The sequence below is a fragment of the Aegilops tauschii genome, chromosome 1 (assembly GCF_002575655.3).
Source record: "Aegilops tauschii subsp. strangulata cultivar AL8/78 chromosome 1, Aet v6.0, whole genome shotgun sequence".
NCBI lineage: Eukaryota > Viridiplantae > Streptophyta > Magnoliopsida > Poales > Poaceae > Aegilops > Aegilops tauschii.
In genome coordinates, this window is record NC_053035.3 from 308,950,472 (window position 1) to 308,971,715 (window position 21,244).

The 21,244-nt window shown below is 48.3% G+C and overlaps 3 protein-coding genes across 4 annotated transcripts; all 3 read right to left on the minus strand.

Annotated features, from left to right (window-relative positions):
* Positions 1-5,171: 5,171 nt before the first annotated feature.
* On the minus strand, positions 5,172-9,381 carry LOC109754769 (short-chain dehydrogenase TIC 32, chloroplastic). Its single transcript, XM_020313671.4, has 8 exons — positions 9,081-9,381; positions 8,733-8,967; positions 8,527-8,606; positions 8,232-8,385; positions 8,044-8,122; positions 7,893-7,977; positions 7,711-7,757; positions 5,172-5,709 (listed from the first exon to the last, which is right to left on the minus strand). The coding sequence occupies exons 1-8, from the start codon at positions 9,286-9,288 to the stop codon at positions 5,539-5,541; spliced, it is 1,059 nt and encodes a 352-aa protein (XP_020169260.2). The 5' UTR covers positions 9,289-9,381; the 3' UTR covers positions 5,172-5,538.
* Positions 9,382-9,407: 26 nt separating this feature from the next.
* Positions 9,408-10,980, minus strand: LOC109754768 (uncharacterized). Its single transcript, XM_020313670.4, has one exon. It carries the CDS (start codon positions 10,442-10,444, stop codon positions 9,641-9,643), a length of 804 nt encoding a protein of 267 aa, XP_020169259.1. The 5' UTR covers positions 10,445-10,980; the 3' UTR covers positions 9,408-9,640.
* A 57-nt stretch (positions 10,981-11,037) lies between these two features.
* On the minus strand, positions 11,038-19,327 carry LOC109754767 (tetratricopeptide repeat protein SKI3). 2 transcript variants are annotated; one of them, XM_020313667.4, is made up of 20 exons: positions 18,853-19,327; positions 18,637-18,759; positions 16,519-16,602; positions 16,358-16,408; positions 16,178-16,270; positions 15,894-16,034; positions 15,735-15,815; positions 15,397-15,644; positions 15,149-15,320; positions 14,947-15,068; positions 14,788-14,845; positions 14,643-14,708; positions 14,113-14,331; positions 13,831-13,882; positions 13,294-13,667; positions 13,101-13,195; positions 12,784-13,023; positions 12,053-12,696; positions 11,583-11,786; positions 11,038-11,488 (listed from the first exon to the last, which is right to left on the minus strand). In XM_020313667.4, the coding sequence occupies exons 1-20, from the start codon at positions 19,045-19,047 to the stop codon at positions 11,295-11,297; spliced, it is 3,456 nt and encodes a 1,151-aa protein (XP_020169256.1). In that variant the 5' UTR covers positions 19,048-19,327; the 3' UTR covers positions 11,038-11,294. The 2 variants fall into 2 exon arrangements, with proteins under 2 accessions (XP_020169256.1, XP_020169257.1); XM_020313668.2 differs by lacking the exons at positions 18,637-18,759; positions 18,853-19,327 and having other exon boundaries at positions 16,178-16,283.
* Positions 19,328-21,244: the final 1,917 nt, after the last annotated feature.

Here is a 21,244-nt window from a genome sequence, read left to right on the forward strand (position 1 = left end):
AACGACACTGAAGATGCCATCATCGTCCGATCCAGGGGGCCCAGATCTAGGGTATCCCCCGGAACATCCCGATCGTGTTGACGCAACCTGCAACGACGATGCCTCGAGAAGGACACAATGTCAAAGATGTCACGATGACCGGAGTAGGCACGATTTCCATCGAAAGCCGCATCGCCCCGATCTCATAGCTGGCTGGGACCGCGCGGAGCCTCGCCATGAAGACGTGTGCCGCCACCGGTATGCCAGCAGGGAACCAGCAACCCTCACCAGCCCCACACTTTGCTCATTGATCATGATCATGGCCCGTCTAAACACCAAATGTTGTTACCAAACTGCCATTCCCATTCCATGTGATATGCCAAATGAACAGTAAACATACCACATGTCAGCTCTTACATGCAGGCCATCGTGTCATAAGCACATTTACATGTGGGCTATCCTGCCATGGTAGGTATTTACGACGTATTACCACGAGTGGTAATCTTCTGTTAGGGTTCTGTAAAGTGGAGTAGTTTTTTGCAAGGGTCGCACCAATTGTGATAATCGTTAGCTATTTACTCCCAGTTTCCTCAAGCATCAATCACCTCTAACCAATATGAACATTTAAGAGTCCTTGATTGTCTAATGCTCCCACGACTGGTTGTTCAGTTTGGGAGTATATATAGAGCACACTACACTCATAGATGACCCATCTCCTCCTATGCATAAACACCAGCTTTATTCTCCCCTTCTCCCTTCTCAACCGATCCACCTTCATTTTATTTTTCCTTGGACAGAACCATAGCAGCTATAGCATTGCTTTTCTTTCTCGACCACTCGGGCCAAAAATATCAACCCCACAACCACAACCACACCATTGTTCTGAAGGACGGTGTCACTAAGTCCATGCCAGGGGCGGCAAAATTTCGTGTTTTGACCCTTTTGACAAAGAAATTCAGGATCTGACCTAGGTTTGAAAAAAAATCGGGATTTGACCCTTTTTCTTACCACCAGGGCTCCTGGCGGTAGGGTTAGACAGCCTACGCCAGGGCCACTGGCGGTAGGGTACTTATCCACGTCAGCACGCGGTGACGGCCGCCGTTACCCTCCGTCGCACCCTGCCGCCAGGGGACCTGGCGGTAGCCTGTCTAACCCTACCGCCAGGACCCTTGGCGGTAGGGTCCGGGCAGTTATTTCGCCCGAGACCCCGCGCCCCTTCCCATCTCCCCACCCTCCCCCTCCCCCCGTCGGCAATTTCTCCTTTCTTTCTCCCCCAAGTCGCCCCCTCTCTCCCTCTCTCATCTCCTCCACTCTCCCCCTCGGATCTTCACCGGTTCTTCACCGTTTTTGCGGATCGAGATGGCCCCGAAGAGAGAAACGTAAGCTCCTCCAATCCCCCCAATTAGTTTTTGCAAACTTGCTTCCGATTCGACGCATTATTTGCTTGAAATCCCTCATCTTTTTTAACTTAGATTGGATTTTTTTCACCTAAGATTGTTTTAGTTTGATTGTAGTTCTAGTTCTTAGTTCTTTAGTAACTAGTGGTATTGAATATGAACTCTAATCAATAGTTCATATGTTAGTGTGAAGATGAACCCTAGTTCATATTTTTTTTTGTTAAAAAAATTATGATGTAATGTTGATATGAGGATGAACCCTAGTTTGATGATTCATGTTGATATGATGATATGATGTAGTGTGAAGATGAACCCTAGTTTTATGATGCATGTTTGTATGATGAGATGAAGATGTTGTTTCGAAAAATTATTTAAAAATATGATGATATGATGTATGTTGGAGGATTTTTTTTGATATGATGCATGTTGATATGATTTGATCCATCATGTGTAGTAGATGTTGTTGGACGAATATGCTTAAGATTTTATTTTGATATGATGCATGTTGATATGATTTTGATATGATATGATTTCATTGTTTGTTTATGTATGCTTATGCTTATGATGCTTTTGTTTATGAAATTCTATTAAGGCGGCCACCTCTTGCGGACAACATCGGCCCACGGTACTCCATGCTAGACTGGGCATTCGACAAGGGTCATCGTGGGGCATCCGGAGAAGATGCCAAGACGCCCGTGGGGTGCTTATAGCGAAGACGGCGACGAGACTCGACACCCCACCGTAGCTTACGAGTGGGACGTTGTCAAACTCTACACGGGCCTAAACAAGACTTCGTACAAGACCTACACCAACGAGTTGGACGCTCTGACGCATACGCAGGTATATGAACTCGCTAAACACATTTCTCTTTGATTCCACTTTTGACCGAGAGTGGGAACTTACCAACGTATATGTAATAGGTAAACTGGTGTCCGTATGACTGAGAGTGGGACTTTGATCTGAACGTGATGTGCGATGCGGACCGTGGTCTCTGGCGGTGCATCGTGCCCATGATCTGTGTGTATGTCGTCGAGTGGCACTTGCCACACCGTGTGGCCACGCAGTTGGGGTGTATCAGCATACCCCACCGGGCCAGCCCACCGATACCGGCGGCCACGTGCTCCACCTGTGAGCGCTTTGTTCTCTATGCACATGATTTCATTGCGTGCCGACTTTATTATGATGTTTCTTGTGGCCTATGCCTTGCAGGATGAGCCGGCAGAAGAATCAGTCGATCACAGACTGGGGAGAGGAGCATAAAACTCATGTGACGGAGTGGAACCGACGGAGGTACCGGAAAGACGTGGAGAGGAAAGTGACGGACTGGGATGCTTACCTGGACCGACCCATGAGGTGGTACGATGATGGCCAAAAGCACCGTCTTCGTCTCAGGCCTCGGTGGACGGTTGAAGACATCGCGGAGCTGGAGAGGGATGACCCCGAGGAAGAGGCCTACCAGACCGGCATCAGAGACATGCACAGTGGATTTAGGGAGTTTGCACCCCTCATCAACAGAGTGGTAAGTTTGAACCGACCGCTGTATTTAAATTATTGTATTCGTCATCGTGACTGACTTATGTCGTTGCAGTCTGGTGAGCTGAACAGATGCATCTTTGAAGCCTCAGATGCACTAGGTGATATCCCCGGGAGCGTACAATCTGAGAACAAAATGAGGGGGACGATGAAGGTACAATTTCAGCCTCCTTGGAACAGATGCATCTTGTTCACTTGCAATCATAAACCTGATACTCATTATGCCCTTGTTTCATTGTGAGTGCAGAAGTTCGTGAAGCGTTGTCGCAAGCTAGTAGGGCTGCTTGGGTGTGCTGGAGCTGGGTCGGTTGAAGCTTATCGGCCTGTAGCCACACAGGGTCTCATCGGCTCATCGAACCATGTTCCTTCGTCGTCTAGGTTGGCTGAGGAGGAGGAGGAGGAGGAGGAGGAAGAGGATGAGGAGGAGGAGGAGGAGGCCACACATGAAGAAGGGGAGGAGGAGGAGGATGAGAGCAACGGGGAGGAGGAGTACGATGAAGATTATGGACCTCCACCAACTCAAACATCTCAGCCATCTCAGCTGCCGAAGAGGAATCCGAAGAAGAAGGATTTGCTGAGTCCGGACCCTTTCCAGAGACCGGTTACTCGATGGCCCAGGAAGAAGACTGAAGAGACTCGTTCAAAGAGTAACGAGGACCGTACCTCCAAGAGGGGAAGGAGCAACTGATTATGATCTTCGATAGTTGGCTCTTGTAGTTGGGTTGTCTATGTGTTTGCTATTAGGTTGAACTTCGTTTGGTTGAACTTGTCGTGTGAAACTACGTGGAACTATGTGTTTGCTATTTGTGCATCTATGTGTTTGCTATTTGTGAAACTCCGTTTACTAATTAGTTGAACTCCGTTTGCTACTATGTGTATGTGATGCCCAAGTTTAATTGTTTAAAATCTGTGATGTTGCTGTCATATTTGTGAAACTTGCTGTGATATTGCTGTCATATTGAATTTGAAAAGAAGCAACCAAATGAACTTGAAACAACAAAATAGAGGACCCTACCGCCAGGCGCTGTGGCGGTAGGGTCAGACAACCTACCGCCAGCCCCAATGGCGATAGGGTGAACCTACCGCCAGGGTCCTTGCATATTTCGTTACAGAAGGTTTATACGGCAAAACCCAGCCACACCCTACCGCCAGGGTCTCTGGCAGTAGGGTTAGACAGCCTACCGCCAGGACCCCTGACGGTAGGGTACTTATCCACGTCAGCACAGGCAAACGGCCGCCGTCCCCCTCCGTCGCACCCTACCGCCAGGGCCCCAGGCGGTAGGCTGTCTAACCCTAACGCCAGAGACCCTGGCTGTAGCAAAAGGGTCAAATCCCGAATTTTTTTCAAACCGGGGTCAGATCTTGAATTTCTTTGTCAAAAGGGTCAAAACATGGAATTCTGCCGCCAGGGGCGCTCACTGGAGCCTCAACGTCAATGCACTTAGGAAAGTGAGAGGACAACTCGGGCATGCCAGGTACCGGGAAAGTGCTTGACAATGGCGCTGGACTTAGACGTTCTGATGTGTTGCACGACCGTACTGTCCATGGTGACTCACACGTTGCTAGGTCATTTTCCTTTTTTTAGAGAAACAAGGCGAGATCGTGATGGTCAATTAATTCTTACCTTTCAGAATAACTTGGTCAGAAAAGTCAAGTAATAAATGACGGTTAAAGGTAATGACTTCAAACGTGGCTAGCTCCTATAGTGTGGGCGATGTTTACAAGTCTCGAAAACGGATTCACCGGCTTATTTACTCTTTATACTCTATTTCTTAATTTAAAGTTGACCAATTTACATAATGTATCTACAAACAAAGTAATAAATATACTTAAAACAAAGTAGGAATTCACAAAATGGATAAAATAATTGCAATATCCAAGATCGGCTACATGCTCTAGTGTTGAATCGGGTATAGCCAGGATGCTTGGTTACAATTCCAAATCCACTACACCATCGCTTGGGGAAAAGTATTATACAGAGCTTGTGGGATTGGAGTGCTAGGGTGTAATTTGAAGCGTCCATTGTGGGGCCATGGCTTGCAAAGAAGGTATTTAACACAAAGAACTTCTTCACTTTTGGTTCACCAGCAAAGTATGTTGCTTCCAGTGGACTGGTTGCTTCTCGATCTTTCTACTCGAGGCATGGCTTTCATTCTTCGTTCTGTTGTGGACCCGCATTGAAGTGGGCAATTGCTTCTCATGACACTTCCAATGGTGCAACCGGTGAAGAAGTTGAGGCAGATTTAGGGAAGAGCACAAACTGATGAGAACTGTAAAGATTCTTAAATATGGATTGGACATGACTACTTACATGGAGATTAAAACTACTTTCACATTTGTTCTACGCTAGCAGAGGATCAATCAAGGCGTCGAATTTTGTGAAGACTTCTATACCAAAAATAATACCAACAGAAATTGATAATTACAACAGACAGTATCTACGTTTAAGCAAAACATTAACTCTCATGATCTAATCTTCACTACTTACTGTGACCGTATAAGCACCACGGCGGCACGACACAACCGCACTCTGATATACCAACCAACACTTTGAAGTCTTGTGCTTCTGTCGTCTTGGTCTAAGCAGTCGAACATAAAAGTAGCAGAAATGAGAGCGTATACCGGACAATCATTTAATCTGAAACCGGCACATCTGCAAGCTGAAGTTCCACAGCTTCTTGGCCAATTCTGCATCTACAGCTTGCGAGCTTGGGTTGGCAATATTACAATTGCCGAAGTATTTACCAGTTATCCCCTGGACTTGAGGGTGCATCGCCACATAACATGTCGTTGCAGCACCCTACATTAACATAGCATGATGTTTTCTTCAGCCATTGAAATGCATAATGTGTTGTACCAAGAAGGCAAAAACAACAACCAAATATGAACCGTCGGGGCTTAGAGCATCTCCACTCCCCCTCCCCCACCCAAGGCCTTTTTTTATCACCGACGCTAAAAAAACGCCCCAGTCGCGCCCACAGAAGCCCACTTTTCGCTGGTTAGGGCTGAATTTGGCACCGGCGGACCCAGGCCGAACCCGGCGCACTGGGGGGCGCCGGGGAAACATTTTTGATGCGAAAGCCTGATGGACCCGCCGAGTCAGCGACCAGGCGCGCTCGTCCTCATCGCCTCGGTTTCCCGCGGGGAATTAGGGCATGTTTGGATCATAGCCCTGACGTGCCTGACCAAATTTTTGGTCGTTGACCGGAGCGATGGCACGCATTTGGTTCAGATCCGATTATTTGGCTCGCCCCACCCTCGTCTGCCCTTCCCTTCTATTGTGCAGCCAATAATTTGGCAAGGCGCCGGCGGCCGTTTCCTCCACCCAATTTTTGGCGTGCCATTGATTGGCAGGGCGAGCGTAGGCATAATCCAAACCGCCCCTTAATGCCAAGGCTGCCGCCGGTCAGCTTTCTATTGATTCCTCATGGGCGGCGCAGTGAAGGCGCGCCCTACCCCATCCCGCCATCCATCTACATGTCTGCTGCCGGCTCGCCGCCCACGCTATAAAAACCGCTCCCCCCTCGCCGGTGGCCGCACAATCCCTCGCCGAAGTCTCTGCCTCCCTCGCCGCCGACGCCCCCCCCCCCCCCTCTCTCTCCTCCCTCCACGCCTGCAGCCACGATGGACGAGCGATAACCCGACGATGGAGTTGCGGCCAACGGCATTGGCCGCCGCCACCTCCACGAGTGGGAGGCGTACCTCCTCCACGAGGCGAGCTACCCGGCGCCGTCGAACATGCGCGTACCGGGCTCGTGGAGGCTCAGCGCCGGAGGCGTCCCCGTCCCCCCGACGCCGACCACCGCCACGCCGAGATCGCGCGCGTTCAAGCCTCCCTACCGAAGGAGGCGCGGGGCCTTCCAGAGTACGACGCCGGCAACCACGCGTTATGGACGGAGTACTTCCGGCGGCGCCATGAGGAGCGGCTCACCTCCACCAACAACGCGCCGGTACGGGGACGCCACAACGCCGAGGGCTGCCGCCTGTGGTGGGGCGTCCCCGGGCGTACTCTCCACACAGTCCTCAAGCACCTCGAGGGCGGTAACGAGCCGCCGCTCGAGTACTAGGCGCCCCAGGCGACTCCAGTCTCCCACCGGAGCGGCAGCTCTTGGCTGCCGAGGCGCATGACGGGTGGCTCCTCCTCCACCCGCTCCTCCGACGCGGCGCCGTTCGCCCCGTCAAGCTCGAGCCCGTGGAGATGCCGGAGCGTCGGCGCAGCCGTGCCGGCGGCCTCGTCATAAACGAGGGCCGCCGCTAGCCTTCCCCTCCTCTTCACCTGGTCAGGCCGAAGGGGGAGCCGGGGATGCCGCCCGTCGTCGTGAAACAGGAGCACATCGACATGGCCGCCGCCGACGAGACCGCCCTCAAATGGGCGCGGGACGACTATGTCCGAGGAGATGGAGCACCAGCGCCGCGCCCTCGAGGAGATCGCCGCTCGGTGCCGCGGCCGCGACGAGGGCGGCGTCATCATCCTCGAGGACAGCGACGACGAGGCGCCGCCGCCCACCAAGCCCGTCCGCCAAGGCAACCCAGAGTAGGGCTGCAGCAAGGACGGCGGCGGCGTGCAGGACGACGGCGGCGGCGGCGACTACACCGCCTTCTACAATCTCCTCGGCATGTAGAAGGCTCGGGACAGTGGCGGCGGCGGGTGGCGACGTAGTTTTAGGTTAACTAATTTAAAAAAAAAGTCTGGGGCCAACTTGGGGTGGCGAGTGGGAACCCAACCGCCCCACGGCGAAAATAACGTCGGCCCGAGGAGGCACTATTTCAAGTCCGAACGAGTGGAGATGCTCTTGATTACCTGTTCAACGCTTCTACTTATGATTCTCCCAACTGTGTTCATGAGAGCTGCAACACAAAAACATTTAAAAATTTGTTACAACCAGAACTACCAGCACAATTTACCATTCAGAGCTACTTGCACTTCTGTTCCATATTGTGCCGGTAGCTCATAAGACCAATTTCTAGTGATTTGGGAGTTACCGCTCACAATGGTCCTGTTCCTGAAAAGGCTTGTCACGATGACGCCCGGATGGACCGTGTTAGCTGAAATGTTGACCCCTTCATCCTGCTCACAAAATTATTTTTGAACTGTTCTTCATCCATTCATTCAGGCGGCAAAGAATCGACGTACCTTGAGAATCCGGGACAGCTCATTCATGTGGAGAATGTTTGCAAGCTTGGACTGGCCATAAGCAATGAGGCTGTTGAACCTGTAAAGTTGAGAACATGGCCAACAATGTTACTTCCCCAATTTTGCGAGGCCTTGAGATGGTTGGTTTCGTTCATTCAGCTTGGTCTAACTGACAACAGATTGATTACCCTGAAGGATCATGTACTTTGTCGAAGCATATCCCTTGGGGGTAGGTCATGATATGCCCCGAAGATGACACGTTAACGATCCTTCCTTGGACGCCGCTGTCCCGGCACGCGCTCTTCATGTTCTCCAGCAGCAGGTTTGTCAGAAGGAAATGCCCTGCCATGCCATTGGAGTTAACAAGTTGTCCCAACAAGTTGCTCCACTGTGAGCATCAACCTCATAACTCGCAGACCACTCGAAAGAAGAGATGCGCATGAGCGGCGAGCGGACAACTCTAGCCGATTTCGATAGTAGTACCGATGTGGTTCGTGGCGAAGTGCAGCTCCAGGCCGTCGCAGGAACGGTTGCAATCCCTCGCCATGACTCCGGCGTTGTTGCTGCCGAGAAAATGCGAGAGATTAAGCTCCCAGTATGTGCAACCACGGGCAAGATTTCTGTCCATTTCTTAATGCAAATAGAGAGGTCGCTTAGATGCTCTTGTGGATGTTCTTAGTAGTTCTTACATGAGGATGTTGAGGGGCAGGTTGAGGGAGGCGAACTCCGCGGCGAATCTCCCGACGGAAGCCATGGAGCTGAGGTCCAGCTGCAGCACGTCCACCTCCGCGCCGCCGCGGATCTCGGCCTGGATGGCCTCCTTGGCCCTGGCCCCCGCGGAGACGTCGCGGACGGCCATGACGACGCGCACGCCCCGCAGCGCCAGCACGCGCGCCGTCTCCCGCCCGATTCCTCTCGACGCACCTGCAGATCGCGAGCTCGCCGGTGTCAGCTCACGAGGTTGCCATGGCTGCCAAGATTCGACGAGGACAGCATGCTGACAGCTCACCCCGTGAGCGGAAAGTGGAAGAAGGTACCAGTGATGACGGCGACCAAGCCGCGGCCGTCGATGCCGGCGGTGACCTCCTCGGCCGTGGAGGCGCCGGCGAAGCCCGAGGGGCCCTTGCGGTAGAACCACCACATCAGTCGGCCAGCAGGCAGCAGCAACAGCGCAACAAGTTCGGACGGGCTAATGATTCGACTCCGATTCCGACGTTGTAATATCGACATCAAGACGAAATGCATGTGAGCTCAGCACTGCCAAGCTCTATTCTTTATGACTATTGACAGAGATTCCCACAACCCAACGATGGATTCGGAACTGAACTCTACTCGAATTTTTTTGAAGGTCAACTCTACTCGAATTTGGAAACTTTCAGCTGAACATTCAAACTCAAGAGTCCCATCACAAACGTACGTGCGCACGCAAGTAAATGTGCATACATGGTACCAGTTGCATTCGCTGACATCACTACTACTGAGAAATTTTACATGGCCAAAATATTAGGGAAGGGAGAAAAGCAACAAACTACTGGAGTAATAAAACATGCAACGCGGCGTACGCAGCCATCACAGGAACACTGCGACGGCGTATCATCTAGGAATCCTTCTTATCTTCGTCGGCGTGGCCATCGCCGTTGGTGCGCGCCGTGCGGTCGACGCCGTCGTCGCAGTAGTACCTCTGGAGCGCCCTGGGCAGGTAGAAGGGCAGGAGGAAGGCGAACAGGTTGGCGCCCCAGAAGGCCATGTTGGCCAGCGCGAGCACCCTCCCGGCCACCACGCGCCGCTGCGCCACGCCGGGGCCGCCGCGCTTCTCCTCCATCTCCTGCCGGAGCCACTCCCCGGCCGCGAACATCCTGCGGACGCTGTACATGACCGGGACGGCGGCCCGGACGGGGAGCGAGAACCGCCACGGGAAGGCGGCGGTGAGCCCCTCGGTGAAGACCTGCGCGGAGAGCAGGAACGCGTGCGGGGCCGCGGCGGCGATCCCCGTGGTGTCCCCGGAGCGGAGGCCGTCGAGGATGTAGAGCGCCGGGAGCGCGGCGCCGACGAGGAAGCCGCCCACGGTGTGCGCGGCGAGGAGGAGGCGCGCGGGGCCGAGGAAGACGGGCGTGGACGGGTTGGGCTTCCCGGGGCGCTGCGGGAAGGCGAGCGACGCGAGGAGGAGGAGGTAGGGGAGGAGCAGCACGGCGAAGGCGATCTCCGAGAGCGGCACGGTGGTGGAGAAGGCCAGCACGGCGGCGGCGCCCAGCGTGTTGAGCTGCTTGATGGAGAAGAGGTAGTAGTGGTGGTGCGGGCGCGCCGTCGGCGAGGTGGGCTCCGGGTGCAGCGGCGGCGGCGGCTGCCCCATCGACGGCAGCATGATGCCGCCCCCCGCCGTCGGGCCCACGCCGCCGGACATCGGCGGTGAACGGAGAGCTGTCGCGGCGTTGGTCGGCCGGTCGGTAGGTTGCGAGCGTGCGGTACGAGGTGGCGGTGGCAGCGTTGGCGAGAGAGTGAGTGAGCGGTTTCCCCGGTGCAGGAGGCGGGGGGAAAGCTTAAGGCGAGCGGTGGATGGGGTGCGTGGCGCGCTCTGGTGCTCGGCTCGCCATGGCGCGCCGCGTGTGGAGGCGCTTCGGATTATCTTACTGGCCTCGGAGCCTGCGAGGAACAGCGCAGCTCGGGTGAGGCTACGTGTTCCCGGCGTGTCCTTCACGGACTTGCACGGAGGACCGAAAGGTGCGTGCTCGGTGCAAGGAACTTTCTCGAAACAAGGTGATTCGAGGTTTAGACTTTAGAACCAAGTAGGCACTCCACTTGTACTGGAGCAGATGATAGATGATTCGGAAAGCAAAAGAAGAGTACGTAGATGATTCCCAAAAGGAGAGGATGATATATATAGCTCTCTACAGATGGCGCTTGCTTCGAACGAAATTAGGCTGGTTGAGCTGGGATGCTGGATAAGCGGATTCTGATGCTTCCTTTTTCCTTCCTCAAATGTTGCACTGACGCTCGTTCTCCGTACCATTTTCTTCTGTATCCAAAAGGACCATCATCATGTTTCAAATGTTACAGGTTACGATTTGCAAGGTTTGTGAGAGTAGGATCTAGTACTTGATAAAGTTCACAGCAACAAATACACTTCGCTAGAGCACCTCACGGGTTCATCCCAAATAGGTGTGCTCGACAAACAAATAATACGCTACATGTGATTCAGGTACGCCCGTCTCAGCTACAAGACTGGTGACTGACTTCCGGCCGGGTCAAGGAGGCTACACGCACACAAGCTGCAGCAAAGCCTTCCAGTACCTGGAGCAAGACGGGTTCTGGTGTATCGCCCTCAGAAGCCACGCCCCGGGACTCTGCATCGTCTCCACCAGTTGCAGTTTCTTCTGCTGAGGACCTACCGCAGTCGACTGGCTCGCCAGCAGGTGCATTTGGAAGTAGAGCTCAGCAGGCCGCAGTTCTGCGCGAATCGAAACCAGGAAACAATCAGATAAAATGAAATGAACGTTTTATCTGAGTAGTGCTCTTTGGAGCTCTGAGCTTCAGTTTCAGACCTGGGGGCCAAGAGAACCACTCGAGGCGAAGGTTCTTCTCCCACTTGGCTTTGGAGCCGAGGCTGCCTTCTGCTTGGGCCAGTAGGAGTGATATGATGGGTACGGCAGCTTGAGACTTCTGCTGTGCCTTTCTGAGGCTCGAAGCTGCGCGGGTTATATACTGAGGAGCTGCATACCTACGGGCAATCTCCATATGCATAGCTCCTGCCAGGGTGATTTTGATTCAGTATACGGTGAGAACATAGAAAGAAGCAAACTCATCTAACTAATGTTGGTCCCACTCGCTATCGCCCCTTCTAAGTTTCTTAAGGAGATTGCGGGATACTGTGATCATGATGTCTACTGGAGATAACAGAACAATCGAGTAGAAAATTCAACTCCACATAAGAAATAACCAAAAAATGTTTCAGGGAAAACTGACAATTAAAATAAGCCAACCAACAAACAGAACAAACAACAAACTGGCTTACCATTGAGGAATAAGATGCAGCTATCAGCATCCTTTTCAGCACATGCTTGTGCAAGAGCTTTTTCAGCACTTGCAAAGTCCTCATCCCGCATAAAACACTGAGCACATGCTAGATTGAAAAGAGCAGCCCATTTTGATGGGAAGCTACCATTCCTTTCAATGCATTCTTTCAGATTTATCTCTATTTCATCAGAGCCACGGTTCACTAAACATAAAGATTCAAGTTGCTTGAGCGTTACCCAGCCAACCTCAGTATTCGTGCGGTTCTGCAAGCATTTCATGTATTCCTTCCTGGAGTTCGAAAGATCGCCTTGCACCACATAAGCCCGACACAGTTGCAAGTGTGCAAAGAAAGTATCCACACTCGGAGGAGCAACTCTTAGAGCATCTGTAACTTGAGCGATGCCGTTTTCATAGTCATCAGATTGCAAACTAACCTCTGAAGACAAAAGAAGTAGCAAGTACTTCTCATAAAGGATGAGTTTATGCTCTTGTGAATTGCTACTGCTGGACATAATTTGTAAAACCAGCCTCTTCAAAGTGGCACAAATATGTTTGGGGTACTTCTCTTCACGTGCTTTCTGGAAAATAGCAAGCACAAGCAAGTAGCGTGCATCTTGGTTCCATGGTTCTTGATGGACCAACCTTCAAATGAAGTTACATCTTAGTTTGCCAACCAAAGCCAAGTAAGTATAATGTTGTCAATGTCGTAAGTTGGAAAAAAAAACATACCTTTGCAGGTTGCATATTCCATTGTATTGGCTTAGGTACTGGTCTTCACATGTTGGGAATGAGAACTTTGGATAAGAGGTGCAGGTAGCATAGCAAGACATTGTTGCACAAGCTTGAATTTGATGCGGAGACCTTAGGCCCCTATTGGATGTGTGCCCATGGGACAACGAAGTAACCCTTACTGCTTTGTGAGAAGCAGTCCAATCTCCGCTCGACAGCAGCAGAGATCCAAGATGGTTTCTGCAGCATGCAACGAAAGGCAACATTATGATCGATATAGTCATAGTCATGGTTTATTGTTCCAGGGAAGATGTTACCTTACTAAACTGCAGTCAGGATACATGTGTAGAACCTTTTTCAGGTAAGACAAACCACCCTCGGCCCCTAAACAGTTGTTTGATTCCCCACCAATCTACAAGTGAAATTTAATCTATATTATTACAACTAGCATACAACCAAAAAAGGAAGAAAAAAAATCCACCTAGTACCAAAAAAAATTAGGGTACTTACTGCCTTCCCCAGAGCAATATTTGAGTGGACTTCACTCATCACGTCATAGGATGTAAGTCTAGGAGGCGTACTCAAGTGAGGTAACTGAAAACGCTTGCTTGGCTGCAAAGCATCTAATGCAGAGATGATGAATTTCAACTCTCTGTTATAACTGGGTTGACCAGGGAGTGTATGAATGACCGAAGCTGCAGAATCCTTCCCAGCTATGTTGTATGCTAAGGTGCATATGAATCCCAATGCCCCAGTTGCGCTCTCCTGCTTCATATTAGATAAGTTTTCAGCCAAGTTTCGTGATATAGAAAGAGCTTCATCATGCCGTCCAAGTTTCCACAATGCAAGAGCATATACTTGCAATCCATCAACGTTCAGCAGTCCTAGAAATTTGAGATGACTTGTTAGTGTGTATGTTGTATATAGCATGTGCAAAATAAATTGATATAATAATAATATAATATGCTTGTCATGCATGTTTGTTCAATCCATAAGAAAAATAGGAAATATAAGCCTTCAGTTGCTTGAAGTGGAAACTAAACAGACCTTGTGTTTTCAACTCTTCGCACTCGCGCACTGCATCAGTTGCAAGACCAGCCTGCGGTCAATGTGATGATTTTAATTAAAGAAATGGAAGTGCTTATGGGGAATTAAAGGGATAAACACCTAACTATAAGATTCATAAGTACCACACTAGGAACAGCAAGCTTATTACAGATACACAAGTCACAGTACACAACATTTTTTTAGATTTACAGTAAACAGCATGATTTAAGCTTCTTGCTCTGAAATAAATAATTCTATCAAACCATATGATAGTATTCTTACCTTACATAGTGACCGAGCAAGATTCACTGAAACATCAACAAAAGGATATCTATTGTCCAACTTGGATCTGCGCATCATGCCTAAAGCAAATTTCGCATGTTGGTAAGACGTGATTGCAGATTGAAAATCTGATCGCACTTCAGAGACCAAGCCATTTATATTGTGTGATTCTGGGTAATGAGGCGCTCGCTGAACAGCCTGTCTTACAGCCATTAGTACCTACACAACATAAAGCATTGCCTAAGAAAGATTACATATACATAACCTGGTGCTCTAAATACCCAAACCCAAGCACTAAGTTATGTAGGCATAGGTATAAACATGTGCCTAGTGAAACCATCTGCAGCACTAACTTGGTGACAATGCCAACAATTCAACAACACTATGATGTAAAGATGAGACCATATAATAACTGCCACCAGGTTAAACGGGCTGCTTTAAAAAAACATCACTTCATTTGGAGCATGAAGTGGCCAATATTTACTTCGAAATTAACTTTCAACAACACCAGAAAATGAAATTGAACATACCTGAGGTGACATAAGTTCACCGGAACGAGCTGCAATTGTTCCAAGGCCAATCTGGAACTCTGGCAGCTATGCAAATATGACATGAGAATGAGATAAAACTAAAGTAAGGAAATAACTAAGCAAAAACTCAGTAAATTGTACATACAGGTAGTATCTGCACAGCTCTCAAGCAACTTTCATAAGACTCGTTTACTGCACCAGCCCTTTAAGATCATGCCAAAGATTAAATCAGTGTAAGCAAAAACTGAGTGCAGTAGTATAGGGGCCTTTTTGACTTTCAGCGAAAGATGTAGGGGGTCGTTACCTAGATTGGTGATCGTTTTCTGCCGACATTCCAGCCCATGGCAAGGCCAACGATGGATCAATGCTTCGAGCTCGATCAAATGCTTGTCTTGCCAATTGCTTGTGACCTGATTGTCTGTAAATCTGAAGGTCCAACTATTAGTTACCTTCCTACTAGTAAAAAGAGTCAAACAGGCAACCAATAACTGCATAAATAGCAGTACCTTTCCAAGGTATGCCCAAGCTTCAGAGAGAGACGTATCCAACTGCAGTGCCCTGATAAGAGAATGCTGCTTTAAAGCCTGATTACTTGAGACTGAACCCAATGTAACCCAGAAATCCTTATTAACTGGTTCCAGCATCAAACCACCCAATGACATTTTTTCTGGAAGCTCCCTGTTGTACAGAAAACATAGTGTGTCATCAGAAATCTCCCAAACAAAGCTAGCATCTGATGAGCAAAGAAGTTTACCAAACAATGGGATCTGCAGAGTTATTCTCCTCCATGGTACAAATGAGATCAAGACAAATAGCAGTATCAATGTGAATATTAGCTTCCCAAGGAGTGAGGTGCAAAGCTCGTTGATATGAGAGTTTTGCACTATTTGCAGCTGACAAACATGTATTTCTCCACTGAAGGACGGAAGCTTTGAAATTTTGTTCATCCATGCCCCTCTTAATATGCCTATCCTCCCACGGAAAACACCTTGCAAGTGCGAGCTGACATAAAATGTGAGACATATGATTGAATACTTCAAGTTATAAGGTGCCAAGTAAATTTAAGTGATCAATTAATGGTAATAGAGGTACCTGAGTATCTGCATGCAATTTCCAAACACAGGAAAGGTTTCCAGCCAAGGAAGTGCAAACTTTAGCAGTTTCTGATGCTTCCTACATTAAACAACACTCAGGTGATACATGGACATGAAATGCTATTGATTCAGAACAAAGTATCATATACCAAAATACCTTCAGCAGATTAGCTGCCCAGGTAAAGGCCCCAATAGTTACACAATGCTTTGACCACGCAAGCAATGCCGAGGCAAGTCCAAAGTATGCAGAATGATTATGAGGAGCCATCTCCACGGCAGAACGGAACTGTTCGACTCCCTAATATTGTGTAAAGTACAATATCACAGAAGTTATTACCGGTAGCAGCAGCAGAGTCATAGATGCTTAAATTGGTCTTTGCTAATCAAAACCCATAGGTATCCAACACAACTGAAGGTTCATTAGCTGAAAAAACTTCCTACCTTTCTGAAATAGCCAAGCATTAGCTGGATGTTTCCACTTTCGATCAAAGCAAAGACCCGGGAACTATCAAGTTCAATAGCTCGCCCATATGACTGCCAACCAAAACTGAAGTAAGCATATTCAGAAGACTCACTACAACACTAAATTGTTTATGATTGTCGAAAGTGAAAACAGCACACCTTTACTGCAGCAGTAAACATGCCCAAACGGTGGTAAGCCAGACCAAGTGCCTAATACCAAATATGGAATGTTAAACCAAATACATTGTAAAGACAGAACGAACGTATGACTTGGGTTTCATCAACTTTGACAAGGAAATATAAGGAAATAAAACACGCACCTCCCATAAATCCGCACATGTTGGGTAACCTCGTATTGAGTGTTGAAGGCTCTGTATAGCATCTGACCACTTCTTTTGATGAACCTAAATTTGCCATATCGTGTCAATACTTACCATGGATATGTTCCGTTATGCAGTTTACAGAAAAGATAATCACAAGAAAACTGTTAACAAATTATACACACAAGCTTAACCTTATCAGTTTAAAGTATAAACAAAGAACATCCGTAGCTCCTTGATTCAAGAAAACAAAACAACGCAATTGTTAAAGCCTAGAAAGGGCTGTAAGCCTAGTCATTGAAGGATAGACAGGCATAACAAGATCTGAAATATCTCTAGGGTCGGAACGAAAAAGGGGTTGAGCACCAGGAAGGAACAGTCACCCAAAGGGCCAGACTGCCAAATGACCTGGGGAGAACCCTCTGAACTGGTCAATTAAAACGAGCAGGTGACGCATGTGAAGCAGGCTCCCAAAAGGCATCAGAACATTTGATATTTTTATGATAAGCGCATTTCAGACGACTGTTTTACTGCTGCTTAGGAACTTGTTTTGTTTTATACTTCTATTGACGCAGCAGCGCAAATTTTTTTTAGAAAAGGTGAAAAGGACAAGCCAGTACCCCATTGTTTTACTCTATGTACCTTGGTAAGCCAGTATGGAAGTATGCACTGCCCACATGTCTTTGCAGTGATGTACTGATGTCCACTAGAGGCACAATTGACTCTTCAACTTCCTCTCTATCAGTATTGCATAGTTGGCACCAACTCTGAGCTGCCCTTTCCTAGAATCAGCCACCTCGACTTTACAGCTTATACTGTGCCTTCAATTCACTTCAGCAAAACCAACTGGTGTGCTAACTAGGTTCAATTGCCCCATGGCAGTACTTAAGATTTCAGACCAAACATAAAACGAGGGTTCTATTTACTCTTTAGTTCCACCATTTGTAATCTCCTGATGTATTGACCATCTATAGTTTTATGAATCTGCCTATGCACATTATTTTTGCTCTTAGTTTAGTATCTATCTATATAGTGTACTGTGTAAGAGTAAATATGGATATTGTGCGTTGACAATGGCACGATGCTACATCCAATGGTCAAGATCGGGCAAATCCTGATGTTTAAAACCCTTGGAACAAACCCTTAGTACACCAGATCATGTCACGTTGTATTTCAGGATGGTAGTTACACAGAACATTCACCAGCAGGAGGCACTACTGTTTGGATTATATCGGCCCATACTTGCATAGAGATTAGGGATTTCAGTATCACTGTGCACAGATGGGGCTAATTAAACATACTTGTATATATAAAACATACTGATGCATATTTATTTTTTACCATATTTCTAATCATAAAAACGCTACGTGAAGTCACGTGTATTTTGCCTATAATAAAATTGAGGAATATAACACACACAGCAACAAGTAACAACAAACATTACTTGCAGAGTTGTACATCACCTATTCAGCAATAAGTACCAAACTTAATCCTGAATGACCTATTGCTGGTGGATTTTGCTTATCAGCAGTATGGATTTTGCTTATCGGCAGTATGTACTCCGTATTCGATTATCCCTCACTGTACATGAGATGAAAATCTGTACCATAAAAGGAAAATTTAAACCAGCAGTACTGAGGAGTGATCCCTGGTCGAACAGTTGACTCATTGAACCAAGACCTTAAGCAGTTTGATGACCAGGCTGATTATACCTTAACTAAACCTATACAGCATACCTAAGAAACTACTGCAACAAGGTCATTGCGATGGTTCCTACTGATGTAGTTCCTGCTAAACATCTTCTGTTATTATCAGATAATTTCATTATGCTATCACACCTACAAACCTCGTCGCTGATTTATAGAAACATATTAACAGAGAAAAAGATTATTAAAAATTCTTGCTTCCCTATCTAATCTCTACAGGACAAAGGCCTGAAGTTCTCTATAACTAATGCCTATTGGCTTAGCTTCCATAGACTCAAAATTAGGAGGTTCCGGCCCAATTCAAATGTATCCACTCAATCGAAATGAATCCTTCAAATTTGCTCATGATGTTGCCATGATCACTTCATCAAGCAATAGAAAATGAGTAAAAGCAGCTGTCACTCGAGTGCACCTGCAAGTAGCCGAGTCTCCGGAAGGCCCAAAACGCGCGCGGTGACTTGCCGGCAGCCTCCTTGCACACGGCGAGCTCCAGGCTCTCCTTCCCCTCCGCGTCAAGCAAATCGCAGAGCGCCTCCTGCACTCACCAGCCAGCAGACAGAAACAGGCCGCATCAAAAACACCACCGCGAGCAAACCAACCAACCAACAAACGACTTCAATGCACACACCCCGGACTCGGCGTCGTCGGGGTCGAGCGCCACGGCCCGCTCGAAGCACCTGGCGGCGCGCTGCGCGTCGCCGGCGCGGGCGTAGTGGTGGCCGAGGGAGCGGAAGGGCCCGCCGTCGTTGGGGTTCAGCTTGGCGGCCGCGAGGAGGCGCTCGGCCTCCTCCTCCGCGCCCTGCTTCGCCGCGGGGGCGGACATGGGGGCCGGCGGGTGGGCGGGCAGAGCTGAACCCTCGGAATCTCGTGCTGCGGTGCTGCTGGTACTCCGCCGAGCAGCAGACGAATCAGCGGCAGACTGGGTGGGCTTGAAGGATGAATGAATCCGAGTTAGTGGAGCGGAGGAGGAGGAGGAGGCTGAGGGAGGGATTCTCTTCGGGGCGGTGGTGCTCCGGTGGAGGGCGGAGAGGGTTAGATGGATGGCCCCATCGGAGGGGAGGAGGGAAAGTAAAAGCACTGTTGGAACTTGGGCCAGGAACTTTAGGCCCAGGTCAACCGAACGATGGCCCGCTGGACATATGATGTGTGGACAGAGTTCTTCAAAAGGAAGTGATAATTCTCAAAAGAAAAAAAAGGAAGTGATGTGTTTCCCAAAAAAAAGGAAGTGATGTAACCCTGAAAAAAGTGATGTGTGAATAGAGTAATTATTTGAGGGAGCTATACTTTGCCAACCTTAACTTTTGTTTAGGGCTGATGTAACAACTTACGTCATCTCTAGCCCATCCAAGAGTTAAGTATCGAGACAAATATATGCTAACCCAACAAGTCAAAATTTAACGAAAAGGGAAAGAAGAGCAAATGAAAACACGATAAACGCCAAAGTTCTTAAGTATCTTTCAGGAGGAAGCAAAAAAATCAAAGAAAGAAGAAAAGAGTAGGCCTTGCGGATATGCTAAGATTACACCTATCTTTATATGATCCGAAACCATTTCATTTTCTTAATTTCTCACAGTAGTTCCCTTCCATCAAAACCAGTAAATGTGAGCCATCGCTGGTAATCTTTTGTGCCATATATAGTGCTACCATCTAAAATATATATATAGTTCTACCAATTGTCAGAGTTCCTCAATGCCAATGTGGGACAGGACCAACACTAACAAATTAATGATCAAATGATAATCACGATGGATCTTTTTTTCCAGAGAGCATGCAATGAACTAAGCCAAACTGGTATATTCATGTTCAATTGATGGCACAGTTACATAAATCATTTGAGAAGCTACAGGCATATGCATCATAATGTGTATGGAAAAATCATAATACAAATATCATTGATATACACCCAATAAATTAACTACCACATTCAGCATACAATCAAAATGGGCTAAAAGGTTTTTGTTTTTTGTTTCTTGAGAAAAAGGCAACCAAACATGGTTAAGCCACCCACACAATTTGTCTTCTATTTTCTCCTTGTGCTAACTCCATCGACCATATGTCTATCAAATGTGGCGAGATTTTGTCTAAAATAGCCGTATGGTTGAGAGAAACTTGGTGTTTTTGTTTCAAGTTTAATTTTTTGATTCAAAATTCAACCTGCACAAAAAATGCAGCAAATCGATAATAATCCAGCGATGATTTTGATCAAATTGTAGCTAAAACTGACGTATGATGCGAGAGAAATCTGGTGTGTCAAACTTCTGCCCCGCCCCGAGTATTCATTGATTTATCTTCCCTTTTAGGAGCAGATGCTACACGTACAGGGATAATCATATGGTCTGATTTTACAGGGTTAGCTACTATAAATTTATTCTATAACAAAATTGGCCCTAAGTCAAAGGATCATTGGCCTTTTATTTGATTCTCTGTCGACTCACTCGTGCTACTTCGGGGGAAACCCTAAGATCTGGTAATCCAGATCGGACGATGGCGGTACTGCGGTGTCGTTCCTCTCTTGGGAGCATCATTTATGGAGCAGCGCGGGAAGACAGAGGCAGGAGGTGGAGCGGCTAAGTCTTGCACGGAGCTTCGGTGGAGATGCCAAGTCATGCCTGGCCGACAGGTGCTACGCTGTGTCATGCCTGGTCAGCAGGTGCTACGCACGACAGATCTTCCAGAGTCTTCGCGTGTGGATGGACGCGCGCAGGGCGGTGGCTCCGTTGGGCGCCGTGGTGGCGTCGGCGGATGTCTGGACTAGCAAGGATGATGCGGATCTCTATCCTGAAGATGGGTCAGTGATACGATGATGATGGCGGCTTCTAAAACGTGTGCATGTGGTGTGCGCCTTTGATCTGCTGCACCGGTTGTTGATTCAGATAAGTTATGTGGATGGATCGGCAACGACACCGGTTTTAGATATGGAGGGTGAGAGCACTCCACGTTATCGAGTCTGTAGGTGTGAGTGATGGCTTCGGGTGGCTTGATGTATATTTTTGTCAGACATTTGTGGAATAACTTATAAA

What these genes read in the sequence shown, in the direction of transcription:
- LOC109754768 (XM_020313670.4), bottom strand. Translation starts at nt 10,444, where the DNA reads ATGTCCGGCGGCGTGGGCCCGACGGCGGGGGGCGGCATCATGCTGCCG.
- LOC109754769 (XM_020313671.4), bottom strand. Translation starts at nt 9,288, where the DNA reads ATGCATTTCGTCTTGATGTCGATATTACAACGTCGGAATCGGAGTCGA. An exon ending in CTTCGCCACGAACCACATCG is followed by an intron (nt 8,386 to 8,526) that starts GTACTACTATCG and finishes ATGGCATGGCAG; the next exon opens with GGCATTTCCTTCTGACAAAC. An exon ending in TAAGTAGAAGCGTTGAACAG is followed by an intron (nt 5,710 to 7,710) that starts GTAATCAAGAGC and finishes ATGTTAATGTAG; the next exon opens with GGTGCTGCAACGACATGTTA.
- LOC109754767 (XM_020313667.4), bottom strand. Translation starts at nt 19,047, where the DNA reads ATGTCCGCCCCCGCGGCGAAGCAGGGCGCGGAGGAGGAGGCCGAGCGC. An exon ending in CCGACGACGCCGAGTCCGGG is followed by an intron (nt 18,760 to 18,852) that starts GTGTGTGCATTG and finishes TGGTGAGTGCAG; the next exon opens with GAGGCGCTCTGCGATTTGCT. An exon ending in TTGCTCGGTCACTATGTAAG is followed by an intron (nt 13,883 to 14,112) that starts GTAAGAATACTA and finishes CATTGACCGCAG; the next exon opens with GCTGGTCTTGCAACTGATGC.